Consider the following 23,163-nt stretch of genomic DNA (forward strand, 5'->3'; position numbering starts at 1 on the left):
GACAAAGTTTGGTGATGTTGTCAAATGGAGGAAAATGAGTTGATGTTGTTTTTCTTGGGTAGCAGGAGTAAAAGCAGGTTCATAAATATTTAGAAAAATTAGGTTAGATTGCTGCTTCTTGTTCTTGATCATAGAATGATTATAATACTTTGCATTTATGCCATAATAATTTTTAGAGGGTTTTCATACGTATTATATGGGCAAGCGTTCCATTTGGTTGATGGAGCCTGGGGGAAGAGGACCTGTAATGATGACAAGAAAAATACAAGGAGACAGACTGATGAACTACAGATGGCTGCTATTTTTCGAGCTCCTCAGGTTTGTGTGTGTAAACTGAGGCTGAGGTGATATGCCAAAGCCACACAGCAAGTGGCTGAGCCACCTGGGAACTGACCCTGCTATTTCATAACCCCCCTTAAATCTCTCAAACGTTTCTCCTTTTCCTCCCCTAACTGCTGTTAGAGCCCTGGAGAAGCAGACCTTGTCTACTATTGGTACCACAGTAAGTGTATTCATACTGCTTTGCAGCCACTGCAAAACACATCCCCACAGCTTAGTGCTTGTTGGATGAAGCACGTGGCATTTCAGGCATTGGACAGGGCAAGCACAGTAGCTCTAGGATTAAGGATGTTTCTAGGAAAAATCTGAGCAGAGTATCCCCACTTCCCTTCCTTAGAGACATAGCACAGTCCAGTTTTGCTCCGGTACAGTGCAGCCTTAAGGTCTCTCCAGTATTTAAACTTCAAAAGATCAAGTTTGCATATTAGGTCCCATTGGCAGAAATAGAAGTTCCTGTGTATTAGAATTTAATTGTTTTTGATATAAATACTGTATATATAAAATGCACACATTTTGTTTACTGTTATCGATTAAGCATTTGCCAGAGTAAGTGACTAAGATGGCCAAAAAATGGTATAGGAGACTAATTGCAAAATGAAACTTCAAACTTTGGCATCATTTTCAGTGTCTAGAGGTCAGTATTTTTGAAAAATAGGGTTTGATCCATTAGTGGATTGATTGCAAAATAGATTAAGTGGGTTGTGATGGGATTAAAAATGAAATAGTATCAGTATATTATGCATGGTAAAGGATAAGTTTTTTTGGTGAAACTTGTTCTAGTTATATATACATACGTTCTTGTGAGTATGTGTACTGGCTCTCCCTGTAAACTATTTTCTTACTCTGGAACCTCAGTCTAAAAAGCCATTGCTTAATCCATCAGTTTAGACTTCTCAGTACCAGGATGTGCTTTTTCCTCTGCCTTCGCCACATCTGTACTACGTCTTGCTTTTATAAATCACGCATGTGTGCCCTTCGTACTCAGCCTTCTCAATACCTTTTGGATGAAATGCAGATCAGCTTTCTTCAGACTAGTATTTGATTTGCTTAGCTCAGTCAGACTTTCATACTGGGAAAGACTTTAGTCTAAAAATTCACATCCTTTTGGTCTTCACTCCTGGTACCTTTAGGAACTCAGATTTTCCAGTCACAAACATATGAATTAAATTTTTAGCCTACTCTTTCCATTACTTTATACGTTTACATGTGCAGTTAATGTGCATGTGACATTGTGCTAGGCGTTAGAGGAAACAAAACAGTAAGATTAAAACATCAAAGAAGAAATAAAGATAATTCAAATGTACCGTGTATGTAGTGCAAAGCAGAGTCTGACTTGTGCCTATTTAAGAGAAGGAAGAGATTTGTTGTGCAGAAAATATATTAGGGTGGACCTTGAAGCATGGGTAGATTTTTAACCAAATGAAAATTGAGTTTAGTAGGAAAAGGCCCCTCCAAATGTAGGGAGAAGCAAAGGCAAGACGGGAAAGTATTTGTGATTAGGGAGTGTAATGTAAGGAAGGAACTGGAAATAAGGCTTGAAAAGGTGAGTTGCTAAATGTAGATGCTTTTGAATGGCAGAGAGTTGTTTATGTTGATTTACTCTTTGGGGGAGTCACTGAAGTTTTTGATCACAGGCTTAACAGGTTAAGAGAGAAACTGCCAATCAAGGTCTGTCATAATCTGTAATCATGAATAGCACTAAACTATTGGTTTCAGAAATATTTAGTAATGGGATAATATTTAAAATATTAGAGTTCACTAAAATGCACATTGGTTATATAAAGTTCTTGTCTGGTCGAGGTGCTACCTGTTTGGACATGCTCATCCTGCTGCATGGGAAGTTATTTTTAAAAAGATCATCTAATTGAGAAAACATGATGAGTCAATCGTTCTTTGAGATTAATTAATTGGATTATTACTTAGGTTTAGGTCAGTGATCCTCAAAATTGGGCGTAGATTTTTGTGGATACTGCTCCCACTTGTTGACTCTGCTTGCTTCTCCCAAAATTATAGAGATTTTGTTGATAGGAAAATTAGGGCTTTGAATAGGTGATGTTTAATTTCTAAAATTTCTTTGTGCTTTTTAATGCAAATTCAAATCTGCAGAAAAGCGTATTGTGCATATTTGGACCAGCCTATGTTTCACACGTTAGAAACCTCAGTGTAGATCATTCTAATTTGGTATGAGAGAACCAAAAATAGAAGAAATAATTTCTAGAATCATTCAGAGTTTTCTGACTAGGTAGTAGTAGGCTGATACATTTCTCCACTGTCTTTGCCTGAAATAAGTGTTTGTGTTCATAACCTTATGCAGAAACCACATTTGCCTCTGGGATCATTCAAGACATTCATTTAACTGAAGCTGGGATCTAGGGCACACCTTGTATTAAAGTTTCAATGTTTCAAATAAATGTTACTGTTGATCAGACTGTTTTATACTTTGGCTTTTAATTGTAACTTCTTTTTTGGGTTTATTAGGGTAGATAAATTTTTCAGGATTTGCAAAATGTGCATTATTTTTTCTGTATGAAAATAGTTACCTTATTTTTTGTTAAATCTTTTTGTCGTTTGCCTGTGTCCAATGAATCAGATTCTTCAAATTTAACGTCTCTGTAAGATAAAAAAATGAAAAATGCTTTATAAATCTTCTCCTTGATATTCTTGATGGTAACATCATAGTTTTTATTGGTGGTTTTGGGTTGGGCAGATTTTTATATATCCTGGACTGTTTTTTTTGTGCTGCAGAGCAGAGATCTTGCACTATATTCTCTTTCCTATGGTCTGTTTTACACTAAAAGAATGGATTTCTTTTTTTCCCCCCTTTCTTCCGCTCCCGCCCCCCTACCCCGGTTCAAGCTGTCGTTTCTCAGTCTAGTTGTGTAGGACACAGCTCCCTGGCCCATGCTGGTATTAGGAGCCTTGTGCTCCCTGCGGCTGAGGCAGTCGGTTGCTGGTCATAGGTTGGCCGCTCACAGCAGCCCACGCTGGCTGCCGGGCACTCACATTGGCTGTCGGCCACTCATGGCGGTACACAGTAGCCCATGGCAGCACAGCAGCACACAGCAGCTCACACCAACCTCTGGCTGCTCATGGCAGCCCAGCTCCAGGGAGAGCCATTGTTCACAAACTTAGCTGTTGAGGGTGCAGCTCACTGGCCCATGTGGGAATTGAACCAGAGACCTTGGCGTTAGGAGCACGGAGCTCCAACCACCTGGGCCACCGGGCTGGCTCAGAATGGATTTCTTAGAGCTTTTTTATGCTATAATAAAATACAGGCTGGCAAGCTTTCGTTAAAAAAATCATAAACGTGGAAGAGAAGCTCTGAAATTGTGAATTATTTTTCAGCATTATAAGCTGATGTAGTATTTTGAAGTTGTGGTCATTTATTGTCTTTTAAATGGGCAGACAGGAGCTGTTAGTATCAGCTTTGAAATAAGTCAAAGAAGTCTTGTGGCATTTGACACTAGGTTGAAACTTGTGCCTCTTACATCATTAGAATCACCAAGACAATATGGAACTTTCAGACTAGCCCTTAATTAGACACTGGAGCAACTTCTCCAGTGTGTACTGTGTGGTGCTCTATTAGTTACAACTGTTTTTTCACTCAAATTGAAGTAAATGCATGTTTGTAAACATAAAAACATCTGTATCCCTTTTCCTGAAAGTGATGCTAGAATGCAAGGCAAGATAGAGGGAAAGGGAGAAGTGCTGGCCGCCTTGGTACGGTCTGTCATGTCCGTTTGGGAGTGGAGGCTTGGCCTGGACCTGTTGAGAGAATACTAAGAGCATACCAAGTTGCCTTGTTTGGTGCCTTCCAGAGAGGTAAGAGATAGGCGGATGAGAATTAGGAGCTCTTCTTCCATTGGAGTGTTTTTTTGTTTGTTTTTTCCCCCCTAAGTAGTTAGAAGGAAATCTGACAACGAATCCCACCTCTATTTTTTTAAAAAGTGTTTCTTAGTAGCAATCATGTTTTATTTGTGGGCTGTTGGGCATTTGCATTTATGCATTAATGATGTTTCAGTGTTTGAAATACAAAATAAAACGTTGTTGTTTTTTTATTTTTTCTAGGAAAGTCCCCAGAGGAAAAAAAGAAAATCAGAACCTATAGGAACGAGTAACCAGACCGACTTATTGGCTCTTGGTACAGCAGTTGGTAGTATTTTATTATACAGTACAGTAAAAGGAGAATTACACAGTAAATTAATAGTAAGTATATGTGTGTGTATGTTTTATATAAAAGATGTGACAGGGAAACTGGTATATTAGAGAATTATTAAAAATAAAACTGCTTAGGATATGCTATAGGGTCTGCACTATAGGGGTATTTTTCTGCACCTTCCACGTTGAAAATTCTGAATAGTAATATCTGATAGTAGCTATGATAGCATAGTCCTTATTATAGATCAGAATATGAAGAATCGTTGACTAGATTGAAAATAAGAAAGGGTACCACCACCACCTCTAGGGCTAGGGAACAAAAGGTGGTTGGAATTATTGCTAAAACTCAGACCTTTGATGAGCAGGTGTTGTGCGCTCAGTGTTGCTGTCTCTTTGAGCAGGAGTTGGCCCCATGGGCTTGGGTTGCAAAACTGAGAAGGGGGCTCCAGCTGAATGCTAGTGTCTCTGAAGGGCGGTGATGAGACTGGTTCTTCAAGCGCTGGAAAAATTGCATTCAGCTGCTGTTAAAAGGATTGCCACTGCTGGGGTGAAGAAGCAGTGGGGTGACGCAAAATGGGAGACAGGAAGGAGTAAGTCCCTTGCTCCCCCTCCAGCCTTGGCTCTCTCTAGCGCCCCTTATTGGTGGAGCCTACTGGTGATTTCAGCTGGCAAAGCAGAAATGTGGTTTGCAGAATCCTAGCCCCAGCATTGCAGAGCAGAGAAGTGAGGGTTTGGCTCTGCAAGACAGTAACTGAACTTCCATAATTTGTTTCAGACAATGTGTATTGCAGTATATTTTTGGTGTTCACTAAACTTCTGTCTTTATATAGGAATGCTTTCTGTATATATGAATAAAATAATGTTTTCCCTTATACTTTATCACTGAACGATCCTCTGTTCAATAGATGGTGTATTTCTTTGCTTGATGCATATGTTTAAAAAATACATTTGAGTTCTGTCCATCTATTTTGTGTCTTAATATTTTTCGATAAATTACAACATAAGCAATTTTCATATTTTTCAAGAACTAGTTATGAACATTTTTAATGACTGACTAAAATGACACTACATTGGATAAGTCCCCTTGGTGATTTAACTATTACTGACCATTTAGATGGTTTCCAATTTTTTTTTTTTTTTTCGGTTGTAGTTGTTGCAAATTTTTTTTTTCTTACATGAATTCCCAGAATTACTAACCTATAATTAGTGAGTCAAAAGGTTTGAGTGTTAAGGCTTTTTAATACATAGTATAAAAAGACTTTCTGGAAGAGTTTTCCTAATTTGTACTTAACATCAGCAATGGAAGGATGGTACCTGTATTTCAAAAGTATTATTACCACCATTGAATATTCCAAATAAAACAGCAATGTCACTAACAAAACATAGCTAATTTGATACATGAAAAATTGTATCTGATGTTTAATATGCATTTAAAAATACATTACTTGTTTTAATATTAAAGATTATGAAAATATACAACTGTAAAAAAAATTGAGCAAGAAGGGAATCTTGCTTTATTCATCCTCCTCTCCAAGTGGAATGTGGTCCTCAGGTGGACTCTTACCCACAAGGTATAATAGTTGGAAGCTCATCCTTTGATTTGGTCAGTCTTGTGGTCAGCAGGTACTTTGCATCCCGTGCATTGTAGTGGCTGCTTTACTCAGCTACCGAGGCTGCAGATACAATGCTGATGGAACCTACAAACTTCTTTTTAGATTATTTTGATACTTCACAGGATTATGTATAAGTCTTTAACAGGGAATAAGTTTATTGAAAAGAACCAAGAGGGTCAGGGTAAGTGCGGAGTGTTGTGATGGTATGGTGAAGTAGAAAGGGAGCAGACTTTGGAACTAGCCTGTCCTGAGGGTGAATCCTACTAGTGAAGTGATTATGCATAAGTAATTTAACTGTTCATGTCTTAAATGGGTGTTGTATAACCTACCTTGCGTGACTTTATTGAGATTTAGAATAGTAATACATTGAAAGTGCCTGGCGTGTAATTGATATTGAATAAGTGTTTGTTGAATGACTGACGGGACAGTTTGGCAAAAGGGTATCTACTGGCCCCTAGAATGTATAATAATGGTACCATTTTTCCTATACCAGTACCAGCATGAGTATTACAATGCTAAACAAATTGCCAAATGAAGTGTGAAAATGTTACTTTGTTTTGCTTTGTATCTCTTGGATTACTAACTTTGAAATTTTTAATTTATTTGCGTACTGCATATCTTTTCTGTGGAATTTATAAGACCCAGTTCTTTGAGTAGATAGGTGATGGGAGGGAAGTAACTGAACTAAACACAAATACTTTTCTTTTGAGATGGGAGCAATCTATGATAGAAGTAGTGATTTTGAGTTTTAACTTTTAACTTTTATTCTTATCTTACATATGTACATAGTGGTCATTCATTGTATGTTTATTTAATATGTGAATTCAGGTAGAAAGAGTGAAAATAATTGCTTACAGTGTAGGTGAAGTATCATTTTCTACTGACTGAGTTTATCCTGGAATGAGTGTGAGATGGGACACTTGCATTTGCCCTGCCCCAGGTGACGTCTCATTCTTATGTGGCTCTGAGGGAGCGAGCATCTTGCTCTGCTGCGTATGTTTCAAGTATCGTTCATGATCTGTAACAAGGAAATGTTTAGTGTTTGCCTGAAGAAACTGATTTCTTTATTGAGAGATAGTTTTGGCACTTTTTTTTTTTAATTGGGGAAGGGGAACAGGACTTTTTATTGGGGAACAGTGTGTACTTCCAGGCCTTTTTTCCAAGTCAAGTTGTTGTCCTTTCAATCTCAGTTGTGGAGGGTGCTGTTCAGCTTCAAGTTGTTCTTTCAGTTTTAGTTGTGGAGGGCGCAGCTCAGCTCCAGGTCCAGTTGCTGTTGCTAGTTGCAGGGGGCGGAGCCGAGTTGAACTGGCAACCTTGTGGTTGAGAGCCCACTGGCCCATGTGGGAATTGAACCGGCAGCTTTTGGAGTTAGGAGCATGGAGCTCTAACCGCCTGAGCCACCGGGCCAGCCCGGCTCTTTTTTAAATAGGCATTTTCAATGCTAGTTTTCACGAGACATGTTTTACCTTAAGTGTTGGCTTTAAACTCTTTAGGATTTGACTTGTTCACGCAAGTGTCACCGACTTTTTACCACTGTCTATAAAGTCTTTTATCATGCTTTGTGCTGGCATTCCTGTCAAGCCAATGGCGTTTATGATTAGTATCTTGGCTTACGATGTGGAAGTACATTTTTTTAGCAGAGAAGGGAAAGGTAACGTTTGATGAAGTTATAGCTGTTTTATCTCATTTTTGATGTTGGAAATGGATAGTTACAGGTTAAGGGATTTTTTTTTTTAAATTGGGGAATATTGAGGAACAGTGTGTTATTCCAGGATGTCAAGTTATTGTTTTTCAATCAAGTTGTGCGGGGCGCAGCTCAGCTCCAAGTCAAGTCGTCATTTTTAATCTAGTTGTGGAGGGCGCAGCTCAGCTCCAAGTCAAGTTGTTGTTGTTTTTCAATCTAGTTGTGGCGGGGGGGCGGGGGGTGAAGCTCACTGGTCCATGTGGGGCTCCAACCAGTGACCTTGGTGTTATGAGTACCATGCTCTAACCACTGAGCCAACCGGTCGCCTGGTTAAGGGATTTTATAGTTATGTTAAAGTCTAACATTTTAGTTAACTGTTTAGTAATGATTCCAAAGTGCGTGTTACATTAGATGAGTTTTATTTTTTTCCTTAATCTTTTTTTTTCCTCTACAGAGCGGTGGCCATGATAACAAAGTCAATTGCATACAGTGGCATCAAGAAAATGGCTGTTTATATAGTTGTTCAGATGATAAGCATATTGTGGAATGGAATACACAGACGTGCAGAGTAAAGTGGTGAGTACCATTGATGGTTCTGTGGTGCTGGAGGTGTAATTTGGTTACGCTTTGGAAATGCATTAGAGTTGGACAAATTGAGACTGTTTTTGTTATAAGTAAAATTTGATATTGGACAGGTTGGGGAATAGTGACGCTAATAAGGCTGTAGACTGTTCTCGGGGAACTTTTAATCAAATTGGGCGTGCATGATTGTAATACATTAAACTTAAAGAATGGTACAAGAGTAAAATAACTGCTCAAGAGATGTCATAAGGTAACTTGTGATTACTGGTCAAATAAGTAGGCCTGGTGGAAGAGAAGGGATTTCAGTTGGGCCTTCTAGGATAGGTAAGCTTTGGATAGAAGAGGGTGGAAGAATCCTTTTGAGGGTGAGGAAAGTAAGATGGAGAAATGGCCAAGACCAGGAGAAAGGGAAGTGGAAAATTTACTCAGACCTGAGTAGAGTAATTTAGAGAAGGGGCACAGTAGGAGGTAAGGCAGGTAGAGGATATGGGCCAAAGTATCTTAAAAGTCTGGCCTAAAGTGTCATAGATAAAAATCGCTGGCAACTCTTCTAGTTTAAGCCTGTGATTGGCTGTATAGTAGATGTTCAATAAATGTGGACTGTTGAATGTAGTGAAATTGCTATATATTAGGTTGGTGCAAAAGTAATTGCGGTTTAAAAGGTTAAAAATAATTGAGCAAAAACTGCAATTACTTTTGCACCAATCTAATAGATGAGGACCCTAAAGAGGATAATGATGTCCCTATTCTACAGCTAATAAGTGGCAGAGGAGTTCTGATCCTACTGTTTTGAATTCTGGTAGTGTTTTTCTGCTGTACTTAAAGTACTTTCTTGGAGTTTTAGATTCTATCTGGTAAGCAGGAGAGAGCCACTGGAGGTCATGTCTTGGGAATCAGTAACCAAAATGATGCTTTGGGAAAAAAGTAATCTGTCAGCGACATCTAGACTATATGGGAAGAAGCTAGTTCAGAGGCCTTACTGTTCATTTGCTTAGGTTTGTATACGCCTATCATTTCATTCTCCTATTGTGGTATAAATCTTCTCAGTTATTGTTATACACATTCAGTTAATCAGTTTTATTATTTCTTGGAGAACGTCTCTGCCTTCTTCCAGGGTCTGCTGAACAGGGATTGTCCTGAGATTTCCTTTCACCACCACCATGAACATTCTCTTGTCAGATGGAGCCTCTGTTTCCTGGATCCCATTTTTTTCTTTGTTGGTTTGCTGCTTCCTTTTGGTGAAGCACCCAAATTGGTAGCTTCCTGAGGGGTGTGTGGATGGTAAATTTATTGAGATTTTGCTTGTCCATGAATATCTTTATTCTCCCCTGACAGTTGATTGATAGTTTGAAGATATGTAATTTTAGGTTGGAAATAATTTTCCCTCAGGATTTTGAAGCATTGGTTTATTGGTTTGTTTGTTTGTTTGTTTGTGTTTTAGCGTTCATTGTTAGTTATCCTAGTATCCTAAAATATCCTGTTTTTTTTTCTTGAATCAGTGAATTACATTGGCATTCCAGGTGCCACTTATCCTGGAAATTCATGTTCTTCCTTTTTCTTGTACTATATGTTTGGTAATTTCATTCCCTCTGTTTTCTGTTCTTTCTCTGGTACTTATAGTGTTATTTAGGTGTTGCATCACCTGGACTAATTCTTTAAGTTTTGTACTTTTTTTCCTCTTAAAATTTTTTCCCTTTTGTTGTTTTCTTCTGTTTCATAGGAGATTTTTTCAGTTTTATCTTCCAAATCATCTGTTGAATTTTTAAATTTCTCTTAGCATATTTTTAACTTCCAAATCATCTATTGAATTTTTAAATTTCTCTTAGCATATTTTTAACTTTACAGGAGTTGTTTTTTGTTCTCTGAATGTTTTTGTGTTGCATCATGTTCCTTTTATGCATATAATACACCATAACTATCCGAAAATAATAGCTATAGGATTTAAAATTTATTTCTTATATTTCCTACATCATCTCCCTCTTGAGAATGTGTTTTGATTTTTCTCTGATTTTGGTCTCTGTCTTTCATGTTAAAGGCATTCTTCAAATGACTGGCGATCTTTGGCTGCATGCTGCTATTGAAAATGAAATATGAAAAATCTGATTGGAAGGACTGGGTGTGTGGCTCAATTGTTGGGCTTCATTTGTAGAGTGATTGGGAGGCCATCAGATGTCAGTATGTGTAGGTCATTCCTCTGGAACCAGTCATATTTCCCAGAGTGGAATCTTCTGATGTAGTGCATTTTAAGCTGTAGTGTGCATATACAGTACTGATCTATATATACATACAGATCTGATTTAGTAGGTCCAAGTTGGGGCTTGGAAGTCTGTAATTTTAACAAGTTCTCAGGTGATGCTGCTACAGGAGGGTTACACCTTGATTTGCAGAGCTCTTAATGGGGGAGGAGTGGAGGGTGTGGTGATGGTATTAGCTCTGTGCTGGCATTTTCATTGCTGAATCAAGAAGCTTGTCAGGGTGGGGATTATGGCTTTTTATATATGTATCAATTCATGAATGGATGTTGAATAATGAATGTAAGTGAGGCTTGAAGCTGGAGAAATTGATGAGAAATTGTTAACGTTAGGAACTGATGAGGGTAAAGGAAAGATTGTCCTACATTATTGCTGCATTTCCTTGATTACTAACTAGCAAGGTTGAGTATTTTCATGTTTATTGATAATTTGTATTTCTTTTGTGAATTGCCTGTTTATATACTTTGTCTATTTTTATTTTGAGTTCTATTTCTTGAACTCAAGGAGCTATTTCTTAAATATAAGGAGTTACTTATTCTGAGCAATAGTCTTTTATTTATAGTATATATCTTGGATATTTTCTCCTAGCCTCATGCTTTCATTTTAATGATGTATTTTGTGGTACAGACATTTTATTTAATTAAATCAGGCCATTTTTTTCCTTTATGATTTCTGGTTTGTATTTGCTTTGAAAAGACTTTCTTAACCCCAGGATTATAAACTGTTTTCATATATATATATGTATATATATTTTCAATACTTACTTTTAATCAGTAAGTTTTGTGTGTGTATAGTAGTATAAGGTAGGAGTTTAAGTTTTTTTTTCCAAATGAGTAATTTGATGTATTCCAGTGTGATTGGCAGAGAAATACATTTTCTTCCACTTTAGCATTAGCTTCTTTTGGTAATAGGATTGCTGCTGTTACTTCTTGATTTATAAGTGAACAGCTCAGCTTGTTGCCTCTAACAACATTAAAGTGTGCAACAAACTGAAAAGACTCATGCTGCTAATCGTATCTACACCTAATTTATTTTACCCTATCGGATGGGGCTCAACTGTGTGGCTTTGGGATGAAATAACTTTTTGGAATGTGGTTTGAGGACTCACTTGTGTTACTAGGTAAATGAAAAGCCATCCTTCCAGAGCATGTAGGAGCCCTGGCGGGGATGGACGACTTGCAGAGGCCCAGCCAGCATGGGAGTTTACTGGGTGTTAACAAAATCCACCTCATGGGTCACAGGGTACACAGCTACCCATTTTCTTATGTTCTAAAACTCTTACCCATTTCTTGGTGCCTCTTGAGAATCTTTCCTATCAGGGAGGCTATATCTTAGTAATTCGTCCAGGGTTAGTTACCTGACACAAGTTTTTAGGGAATGAAATTTGGCATGGAACCCGTAGGTTGTATTTTTAATGCCTGATTTGTTTTTTGTTACGTTTTTGCTCTGAACAAAGTCTTGTCCTTATTCATTCAGATATTATTGTTTCTCTTCACAATACAGCAAATGGAAAGGAGACAATAGCAGCGTCAGTTCCCTGTGTATCAGTCCAGATGGAAAGATGTTGCTTTCAGCTGGCCGAACAATCAAACTATGGGTTTTAGAGACCAAAGAAGTCTACAGAGTGAGTGAATCAAATTAGTTGTAAACATAATAGTCATCTAGAGTAAGTGTGAAAAAGGTCAGAAGTCTGAGCCATACAATATTGTTTTAAGAATACAGGTTCTTTTTTTTCAAGCCCATCAAATAGTAGCAATAAAAGTTAGCCTCAAATCCGGTTTGTTGATGTTAAATATTAAATAGGTTAGACATGTCTACTTCATATGTATTGGAAAAATGAATAGAACAAGTAAGTGAAATTTGAATTAAAAATATTTTACTCTACTATGTAGTGATTGTAGTGATTTTGATTTCTAGCTTGCATCCATCATTTGGTCCCCTTGCTTAACTGTGGAGATTTAGTACACATTAGATTCTGAGTGTGCTCGGGGTTACTGATCATTTGGTGCTGTGATGATGCCCTAAAATTGTGGTTTCGACTCACTGAGAGTAAAATGAAGACCTACAATTCCTTGGCTGTGTCTGAGCACCCAATCACCCCTGTACAACTGGATAGAATTAAGTGAATATTTCACTCAAAAGTGGAAGAAATACAGGTTGTGTGTTAGGGTCACAGGAGTTAGAAGGAACATCTTAATTTTCGATATTTTCAGCTGTGGAGTTTTTAAGAAGTGAGAAGAATATAGCACAAATAACCTTAGTTGTTTAGAATTAAATTTATCACCTTTAGTCTGGAGCTCTGATTTCAGAAATGTCTCAAATATATCTTGTACATATAGACTCTTAATTTTTGTTACTGTTTTGTATTCCTCTTCTAATGTGATGTAACTTTTTTTTTAGCACTTCACAGGACATGCAACTCCGGTTTCATCACTTATGTTCACCACTATCAGACCTCCTAGTGAGAACCAACCCTTTGATGGAATTACAGGTCTCTATTTTCTGTCTGGAGCAGTACATGACCGGTTACTTAATGTCTGGTATGTAATCTTGGATTTGGGAGATAGCTTTGCCTTGAAAGAATCTTGTCACATATTATATGGTTAATATAAATGATGAGTAAGAAACTTGCTTTATTGTATTTAATGTTAGATTAAGATTGACTTGTAATGAAGAATTGAACCTTCCTTAAAAAACATGTATATCAGAAAAATTTCAGAGCATTACATCATAGAACCTCATCCTTGCTTGTTTAGAGGTGCAGGGGGCTGAATGTTTTTGTGACTAGGCAATTTAAAAATAACCTTTTAAAAAAATTTCAAGAAAATCTCTAATATTGTTGAAATAGATGACCACTGGGTTAGAGCAGTCTATTTACTGACTGATGGTTACTGAGGACATTAATTTCCTTGGCTGTGTCTGAGGATCCCAGCAGCATTTTTTGGGGGGGGCAAGGGGGGCAGTAGTTACTGTTACTAATTCCTTTTGAAACTACTTTTAAAAGTAAAAATTAATTTTGTATTAAAGGGCCATCAAAAAGTTTTTAAATTTAAAAAGTATAAGAAATTTCTTGGATTGTATGACAACTTTTTTTTTAAACCTGATCATGGACAAAATAGAGATTTAAAATACAGGAGTAGTTTCTCATCCTAGTAATCAGTTGTTGAGCATGTTCTTGACCATATAAAATTAACTGTAAGTTTATGCCAAATAACACTCAGATAGATGTGGGACTCATCAAAATACGTATTCCTTAAAGTAGTTGTGTGCAGAAAGTTTCATGAGACCACATGTAGTCCATCAGCTAAGCTGTAGTTCCTAATTATGCCTCTTATAATCTGATTGCGTTAGTTTTTTAATTCTGTATCTGATATTTGAAGAGTACCTGTTGGGATGATTTTAGTTCTAGAGGGGTTAACAATTACATAAAAAATTAGTAATGCCAAGAAGCTAAAATCTGCCACCAAAGTCTTCCGACATTACTGAGCTGCTTCTGTCTTAATGCTTCACCTCTTTGGCTCCCTAGACCTAGAAGCTTCTGGCTACAGAATTTCTTGTATAGAAGAGAAGGTGATTTCTGTTGTCTTAAGATTCTGAAAATAGTATGTGTATGCCTGGGAGCTTCCTACTAACAGAGGAGTAAACTTAAAAAACAAAAACTCATATTGAAAGGCTGACCAAAAAGGCCATTTATGAAAATTTTGTGTTTTCTTTTTTATTTTAATTGGGGAATATTGGGGAACAGTGTGTTTCTCCAGGGCCCATCAGCTCCACGTCATTGTCCTTCAATCTAGTTGTGGAGGCCCCAGCTCAGCTGCAAGTCCAGTTGACATTTTCAGTCTTAGCTGTAGGGGGCACAGCCCACCATCCCATGTGGGAATTGAACCGGCAACCTTGTTGAAAGCTCTGCTCTAAACCAAATGAGCCATCCGGTCTTCTGAAAATATTGTGTTTTGGTAGATGAGCAAGCCTAAAGTTCTCTGATAATTAGCACTGAAAGACACATTTCTGTAAGGAGGTAACATTTTTGAAGGCCTTGTGCTGCTGAATGAAGACTTAAACCCTTTTCTATTACTGTAAGACAATGCTATCTCCTGTTGATGGGTTAAGATAGCAATTTTTTCTGTATGTAGTAGTCTGATAGCAGTGATTTTGAACATGTATAGTATAAATGACTTTAGGTTAAAATGAATCTTGTTTTATTAAGAATTTATTGTGCGTGAAATATTTAGAATTTGTTACATCAACTATTTTCTAGACAAATATTGAGATACTGTCTACTGGTCAATGCATAAAGTTTCATTAGTTAATAAAAAGAAACTGATTATGCATTGTGTTTGTAAATCATGTTTGTTACTCTGTTGCTCAGTCTTTATTTTTTCATTTGTGCATAGATTTTTTTAAGCTTTGTTGAAGTATAAATGGTATACTAAATGCACATATTCAAAGCATACAATTTAAGTTTTGATAAATGCATACATCCCTGAAAACCACAATCAAGGCAATGACTATGTACATGGCTCCTAAGAGGATCCTCATGTCCCTTCATAATCCCCCTCCCCACCCCAGTCTCCAGGCTGTTGACATGTTTGGGACAAATAAAGCTGTTGTGGACATTTGTATACAAGTCTTTGTATGGACATATCATTTCTTTTGGGTAAATATGTAAGAGTGCAGTGGCTGGATCATATGATTGGTGTATATTTAACTTTTTAAGAAATTGCCAAATTTTTTCAAAGTGGGGTGTTCCACTTTACATTCCCACCAGCTGCATATAAGAGTGCTAATTCCTTTACATCCTCAACAACACTTGATGTGGTCATTTAACTATAGCCATTCTAATAGGTGTGTAGTGGTATCTCAGTGTGGTTTTATATGCCATTTCCCTAATGGCTACTGATGTTGAGAGTCTTTCATGTGCTTGTTTGCTATTTGGATATGTTCTTTGATGAAGTGTATGTTCATATATTTTGGCCTATTTTTTTATTTGTTTATCTTCTTGAGTTTTGACAGTTCTGTATATATTGAGTATAAATCTGTTATCAGGTCTATGTTTTGCAAATATTTTCTCCCAAGTCTGTGGTTTTTAATTTTTTTTGTTTTCTAAAGATTTTATTGGGGAAGGGGAACAGGACTTTATTGGGGAACAGTGTGTACTTCTAGGCCTTTTTTTCCAAGTCAAGTTGTTGTCCTTTCAATCTCAGTTGTGGAGGGTGCCATTCAGCTTCAAGTTGTTGTTCTTTCGGTCTTAGTTGTGGCGGGCACAGCTCAGCTCCAGGTCTAGTGGCCGTTGCTAGTTGCAGGGGGCACAGCCCACCATCCCTTGCGGGAGTCGAGCCGGCAACCTTGTGGTTGAGAGGATGCACTCCAACCAACTGAGCCATCTGGGAGCTCAGCGGCAGCTCAGCTCAAGGTGCCGTGTTCAATTTTAGTTGCAGGGGGCGCTGCCCACCATCCCTTGCGGGAGTCGAGGAATTGAACTGGCAACCTTGTGGTTGAGAGAGCCTGCGCTCCAACCAACTGAGCCATCCGGGAGGCAGCTCAGCTCAAGGTGCCGTGTTCAACCTTAGTTGCAGGGGGCAGAGCCCACCATCCCTTGCGGGACTTGAGGAGTTGAATTGGCAACCTTGTGGTTGAGAGCCCACTGGCCCATGTGGGAATCGAACCGGCAGCCTTCGGAGTTAGGAGCATGGAGCTCTAACCGCCTGAGCCACCGGGCCGGCCCCCATGGTTTTTAATTTTGAGGAAGTCCAGATTTATGTTTAGAAATCTTTGCTTAATCCAAGGTCACAAAGGTTTTGTCCTGGGAATTTTTAGTTTTAGATCTTGCATTTGGTTCTGTGATCTGTTTTGAGTTCATACGTATGTATGGTGTAAGGAATGGATTAACGTTCATGTTTTTTGCATTATGGACATCCAGTGGTTCTAGTAGCATGTGTTGAAAAGACATCTCCAGTGAATTGCTTTTGCATATATACGTGTATATACACATATAGTTGATTCTCGTTATTCGCTGTAGTTACATTGTATAAAGTTCTCATGAGCACTGATTTGGTTAGTGATACTGAACTATTGCTCCTTGAGGAAATACAGGGTTAGGTTTTCGCTTTAGTGTGCTTCCCAGAAGTTGGGTTTTACAAATTGAAACCTCCAACAGCAAAAAGATTACGAGCTGCTTTATTGCCATAATTGCTTTATTGTGGTGGTCTGGAAGCAAACTCGCCATGTCTCTGAGGTGTGCCCCTATATATTGTTGGTTGACTCATGTCAGAACAGAGCTTAATCTAACACAAACATTTTCTCCATAATGCACATCACAGCGTTTTTGCTCTTAGGAACACTAGACAGCACTTCAGTACTACACTTGGGGCCCATTTTAAACAGTGAAATCACCAAAAAGCATAAAAGCAAAAAACATAGCACTAAATAGACACAAAAAGAATATTTGTATTAATAATATGAGAGCTGAACTATGAAGGCAAAGCATGCATAGCCTTGCTTAACTTCGGGTTTCGCTACTCTGTTAAACACCATGAAAGCTCCACAAATACTGATTTTGGGGTTTACAAATAAATTTTCGCAAGTAGGTGAATTCTCAAAGAAGGAATCAACAAATAATGAGCATCATTTGTGTGTGTGTGTGTGTAAGTAAATGTCTGTTTCTGGACTCTTATTATTGCTAGGATGTAAGCTCCTGAAATCTGTAGATTCAATGCAAACCTAGTCAGAATCCCAGCAGACTCTAGAAATCGACAATCTGATTTTAAAATTCAAATGGAAATACAAAGGGCAAAGATAGCCAGACCAAATTTGAAAAAGAAAAAAGTTGGAGGACTCAAATTGTCTGATTTCAAGGTTTGTAAAGCTGCAAGTGGTATTGGCATCAAGGTAGGCGAAGAGATTAATGGAAAAGAGTAGAGAATGTTACTGAAGGTTTAAGTCTGCCACAAATGCATTAATGCTTTCTCTTTTCCCATGCAACCATGTTATATCATAGTATACGAGTACTTCCCTTATTTTGATCTTTGGTCACCTTATTTAGCTTTCAAAAGATGAAAAAATTATTGGGAATATAATGCTGTGACTCCCTTTTGGTGTTTGCTGTGTAATCATTGGTTTTGTTATCTAGGCAGGTCCGGTCAGAAAACAAAGAAAAGAATGCAGTGATGTCTTTCACAGTTACAGATGAACCTGTCTATATTGATTTGACTTTGTCAGAAAACAGAGAAGAGGTAAATGGCTCAATTTTTGAGAATTTGTTTTTGGATTTTACAAATAATATTTTTTAAATGGGGATTTTGATGATTTAATGATTCCGGAAAGAGAGGACATGGGGGAGGAAGAATGAAATATAATAAAGATCTCCTTAGACTGTTGGAAGTAACCATTAGGTCACTGTGGTTGAGCTCTGAGAGGAAGGGACAGGGCACAATGGCATTTTCAGCAGTCCTGGCCTACCAGTTTCCTGTCGTCAGCCTCTGCACTTGGCAGTGACTTCACTCATCAGCTTCCAGGCTGCATTCTCCTTGGCTGTGTTATCTTCTTGGCCTAAACTTACAAGCTTGACAAAAACAACTCGAATTGTGATTTTGGAGACAGTAATTATTTTTAAATGCAACAATTGTGATCCTTGCTGTTGTCATTTTTTCTCTGGTTATTTAAAGGGGTGGGGAGGATAGTTGAAGTTTCATAAGTGTATTATGAAAGTAATTATCCATTAGAGTAGACTGAAGTATATTACATGTTAGAGTAATCAGTTATATTTCCCTTTTAGCCTGTCAAGTTAGCTGTTGTTTGCAGAGATGGTCAAGTTCATCTTTTTGAACACATTTTAAATGGGTAAGTAAGAAGTCTCTCAAGTCAAAAATTTATTTCCTTCCCTGGCTTGTCTTTATACTCCCACCTCAATATTCTTTGCATTATATTACTGCACAGTAAATGTTGGTAGTTTTAACCATAAATTTTAAAAGAAAGGGTTCAATTGGGGAGTTTTCCTTGTGGACTTTGGTGAAGTCTTAACTTCTAACTTTGATGGTGCTCCTGGCACACATACATTGACCAGTGAAACTCGGCAACGCTAGTGTTTTGGTGGACAGGCGAGTGTTGCTTTTAGGATGTGCAGTAGTCATAGATGCAGGGTCGGTAAAGTAAGGGCTGGAGGCCAACTATTTGATCCTTTATAGAAAATTTGCCAACCTTTGCTCTGTGTGTGTTTGTGTGTGTGTACACACACATATATGTGTATATGTGTGTATATGTACGTGTATGTGTGTATATGTATACATACACACACTATAAACATGTTCTGAGACTCAAGCATGTGCACAGTTATATTAAACTTTAAAATAGTTTCAACTTTGTGTTGTTAGTTGGTATCTTTCCTTTTATAATCCTAGTATAGTAGTTTATTTAAATATGAACTAATTGTGAAAACAGTATACACTTATTTTAAAACATTCAGGATGCAGGATGCATAGTTCCAAATCTCCCTCCATTGAGTTCTCCCTAGAAATAACTGTTAACATTTTGGTGTGTAACACTTAATGCCTTTATGTACATCGTAATACCGGTGTGTGGAATGTATGATAGAAGGTCCAGAAGGAGGGAGCCACTCTGTGAGGACTTGGGCATTTCTTGGGCAACAGTAAGTCATTGAAGGATTTTAAGCAGAGGATTGATGGGGTTTGACCTAAGTTTTAAGACACTAGGTTTTAAGTGATTCTGTCTGATGTGTTGAGAATAGATTACAGAGGAGTAAGGGCCAAAGCAGAGGCCAAAAGTCCTAGATAAAGATGGTTTTAGAGTCAGGATACTAGGAGGGTGAGTTGGAAAGACAGAGATGGTGCTTATTTATAATTGAGGATGTGGAGGTTGTGCACTTATTGGTGATAAGATGTCTGTGGTCTGAGCAATGCGTGGTCACTGGAGGGTGCGGTTGTTGGAGGCAGGAAGGTTAAGGAGCTGAGAGGATGGCATCAGAAAGATCATCGACCAGCAGCTGGGTATGGAAACCACTAAGAGGGAATTCTTCAGGAGTAGTGTTGGCCAGAATGACACTGAGCAGCTCAAACCTTTTAAGAAATGTGGGGGAGCGACTCAGAGGTCATTGGATGACAGCAGGGGGAGGGTAGCTGGTATCTGGTGACAACAGTTTCAAAGATTTTAGAGGTGAAGGAGGGAGAGAGACTATTTGTCATGAAGTGTTAAGAAGAACAAAGAGCACGTTCAATCATATCCAAGGCCTCTGGCACAAAGGATGTTGGGGGGAAACACCACAGCTTTGAGAGGGACACCATGATGAGCCAGCATAGAGCAAAAAGGTGAAGAGAGTACTTAGAGAGGAAATTGAGGATATAGTTTTGTCGGTTATATTTTACCGGTCATTTTGCTCCTGGAGCTCCGTTGCAGAGGTCATAGTAGGCCTTTGGGAGTTGGGCACAATTAGAGATGGGGCTGATTAGAATAGGGCATGTACAGAGCCATTCGGAGCCGAAGCCCAGGGTGGTGGGAGAGCCCTTGGGAGTTTGGGGCCTCTTGTGGGGGTTGACGAAGTGGGATAGAAGGGCAGATGGGACTAAAGGCAGATTTGTGTGATCAGGTCTTGAGTGTTGGTGGGGATAGGGATAGATGAATGTCGCCGGGAACACCAGTGCTCTGGGGCCCTGGTCTCCCCTGATGGAAGAGTGGAGGCCAGAGGGGGGTCACATTTCATGCCAACTTCAAAGAATTAATAGGAGATGTTGCTATTTCAGATTTTCTAATTTAATTTTTTTCCTTTTTAGATTCTGCAAAAAGCCTTTGACTTCAAACTGCACAATTCAGATAGTGACGCCTGGGAAAGGCAAGAAATCAACACCAAAACCCATCCCTATTCTAGCAGCTGGGTTTTGCTCAGACAAAATGTCCTTGTTGCTTGTATATGGCAGTTGGTTTCAGCCCACCATTGAGCGAGTGGTACGTAGAAGATGCTCTGCAGTAAACAGTATGGTGTCAACATGTCTGTGGGAAGGAAGGTTTTAAAATGATGCATTGGTCTGCTTTCGTGGAATACTTCAAAAGAGTCACATATGTTCCCTGAAGAACGTTTTTCACTGGGTGGTTTAGTTTCTTAGTTTATGAGAACTCTATGTATAATTTACTTACACCAGTATATCCAAAATATTTTAATGCTTAGTCAATATAAAGCATGACTTGAGATGTTTGATTCCCACTCCTCCTCTATTTGGTGTATGTCTTTGAAATACTTTTCACTCACCAGCACATCGGTTTGGCCTGGCCACATTTAAAGTGCTCCATTTTGGTTAGCACTGGTATGCGTGAATTTTGCCCAACTACCCAGAAGATAAATCTTAATAAAATAGCCCTTAGTAGTAGCACCCATGAATTTTCTAAGTGAAAATGTAATGGGCGGGTGCAATGATTTAAGTTTTTGGATTACAGAAGTCTCTTAGGAAACTTGGTGAATTTTTATGAACATGTCCAATACGCAGTTTCTTAAGCCATCATTTATAATACGTTTACTCGATAAGGCCCTCAGAGGCTATGAGCGGAATATATTATTTATATCATATTATATTATTTTACCAGGTCGTATATTAATCTCTGCTCCAAAAGACACATTAGAGCTGATTGTCCAGCTAGGTCTTATTTTGGGGGAAACGGTATGTTTACTTTAAAACCTGTTACATTTTAAAAATCTGTAAAACTATACGTGTGAAAAATTGGAGCAGTTCATAAATGAACAAAGTAGACATGCCTAGTGTGTTCAGTTTCCCCTCAGTGCTCTTGGTCAGAGTGCTGATTAGTCTGAGTGGCTGCCAATTTTGTATGAAAGTCTTTCACGCTGTTCTGTAGTTTTATAAAAATGTACAAGTAGGCATTTGTTTTTATTCTCAGTTTCTTTGACACTTTCTTCCTTCTCCCCCACCCCCATTTCCCCTTTAAAATTATATTCCCAGGCTTTAAATTCCAAAGAACCTCATATGTGTTTAGTAAGAGATATTTCAAACTGCTGGGCTCCAAAAGTAGAAACGGCTGTAACCAAGGTGAGTGTATTACATACTAGAAGTTGAGGGAAAAAAGAGATTTGGGTGAATTGAATTATTGTGTAATATTACGATTGGATTCTTTATTTTAATATCATCTTTGTGATTTTAACAAATTTTGGGGGATTAAGTTTTAGATATCAAGACTATAAAACTATTCGTTTCTGTTCTCTTGACTTGTTGAATGAATGAGTGAATAGATGCCTAGAAGTTCAACACCTTAGGTTTAGTTCTTACTGCCCCCCCATGCATGATCATTGAATAAATATGAAATTTATCAATTGTTTTTTCAATCTCAGACTTAAAAGAACATAACTTTGTTAAGAGGAATGCTGTATTTCAGGGTGGAATAAAACCATGATGGGGCTGAAATTTAATACCATATGTAAAAGCATTGTCATTTTGCTTTATTTTGAATATAATGTGGCATCTACATGTATGTAGGTATCATACGTTTGGCAGTTTAATGAGAAAAGGAAAGTCAAGACATGTTATGATGACATCCATATGGTTTCATTTCTGGCTGAGTTTCAGAGATGACACCTTCTGTTGGCTGAGCATTTCTGGCAAAGATTGATTACTGGGGATGGTTGTAAAATGTATAATAACACTCTTTAACCTTTTTTAAGTCAGTGTGTCCTTGTGTAATCTGCAGATTTTGTTTTTTCTGCGTTTTATTCTTATGTGGTACTGAATGCTTTAAAACTATGATCTTTCAGATTATAATTTAAAAACTTATTTGCCAACATTCAGTTAAAATTTATCCTTAATTTATATCATATTAAGTTAGTTATATTAAATTTTCCAGTAGGAACACCTTTTAAAAGCTGCTAGCTTTCTCAATGGGGATATAGTAAGGACTAAGGCGTCATTTCCTGTCACACACCTGCTAATCCTGTTTAACAGGTGAGAACACCAGTGATGAATTCTGAAGCAAAAGTTTTGGTGCCTGGGATACCTGGTCATCATGCAGCTATCAAGCCTACTCCACCACAAACTGAGAATGTAGAAAGCAAGCGAAAATTAGGGGGAAATGAGGTAATACAATCACTGACTATTTTTAATTTGAAACTTAAGATTACTTGGGAAATGCTAACAAACGTATTGGATGGAGCCAAAGTTGAAACTTTGGAAACAACGGAGATTGTTGCTTTTACCCTTTTTCATCCCTGGTAGTGTAGATTCTGAAATTCCAGATTGTGACCTTTGTAAGACTTCCTTACAAAGTTAGTAAGTGGCTTATTTACAAAGCCACTGTTAACGAGGGTGCTGGTCTGGCCATTTGTTAATAGCTGGATAATATAATAGAATAGACTAAGCCAGGACTTGCCATGATGATTTTCATTGGGTTTCGCACGTTGCTGAGTTCCAGTGATGCCTCTTCTCTTGGCTGTCTGAGCAGTCCTGGCTGGTATTGTGCTAACTGGTCTTTAAAGGTGACTGTCATTATAACTTCTTAAAGTGCTTATGAATTTTCTCTTTTCCCAACC

At 38.1% G+C, this 23,163-nt stretch overlaps 1 protein-coding gene and 3 non-coding genes across 4 annotated transcripts in view; all 4 read left to right on the forward strand.

Annotated features, from left to right (window-relative positions):
- WDR43 (WD repeat domain 43) overlaps positions 1–23,163 on the forward strand; it is a 40,552-nt gene that overhangs the window by 2,587 nt on the left and 14,802 nt on the right. The window contains exons 2-10 of the mRNA XM_019735383.2: positions 4,408–4,545; positions 8,249–8,370; positions 12,132–12,252; positions 13,029–13,168; positions 17,758–17,860; positions 18,403–18,467; positions 20,411–20,582; positions 21,587–21,673; positions 22,580–22,711. Of these exons, the coding sequence (XP_019590942.1) occupies positions 4,408–4,545; positions 8,249–8,370; positions 12,132–12,252; positions 13,029–13,168; positions 17,758–17,860; positions 18,403–18,467; positions 20,411–20,582; positions 21,587–21,673; positions 22,580–22,711 (1,080 nt within the window). The remainder of the gene's footprint in view (positions 1–4,407; positions 4,546–8,248; positions 8,371–12,131; positions 12,253–13,028; positions 13,169–17,757; positions 17,861–18,402; positions 18,468–20,410; positions 20,583–21,586; positions 21,674–22,579; positions 22,712–23,163) is intronic.
- LOC141571972 (small nucleolar RNA SNORD53/SNORD92) lies at positions 12,634–12,718 on the forward strand. Its single transcript, XR_012497006.1, has one exon. It is a non-coding gene; the product is annotated as a small nucleolar RNA SNORD53/SNORD92 (small nucleolar RNA).
- Positions 22,162–22,234, forward strand: LOC141571973 (small nucleolar RNA SNORD53/SNORD92). Its single transcript, XR_012497007.1, has one exon. It is a non-coding gene; the product is annotated as a small nucleolar RNA SNORD53/SNORD92 (small nucleolar RNA).
- LOC141571971 (small nucleolar RNA SNORD53/SNORD92) lies at positions 23,000–23,075 on the forward strand. Its single transcript, XR_012497005.1, has one exon. It is a non-coding gene; the product is annotated as a small nucleolar RNA SNORD53/SNORD92 (small nucleolar RNA).

Source organism: Rhinolophus sinicus, linkage group LG05, assembly GCF_036562045.2.
Source record: "Rhinolophus sinicus isolate RSC01 linkage group LG05, ASM3656204v1, whole genome shotgun sequence".
NCBI classification, from domain to species: domain Eukaryota; kingdom Metazoa; phylum Chordata; class Mammalia; order Chiroptera; family Rhinolophidae; genus Rhinolophus; species Rhinolophus sinicus.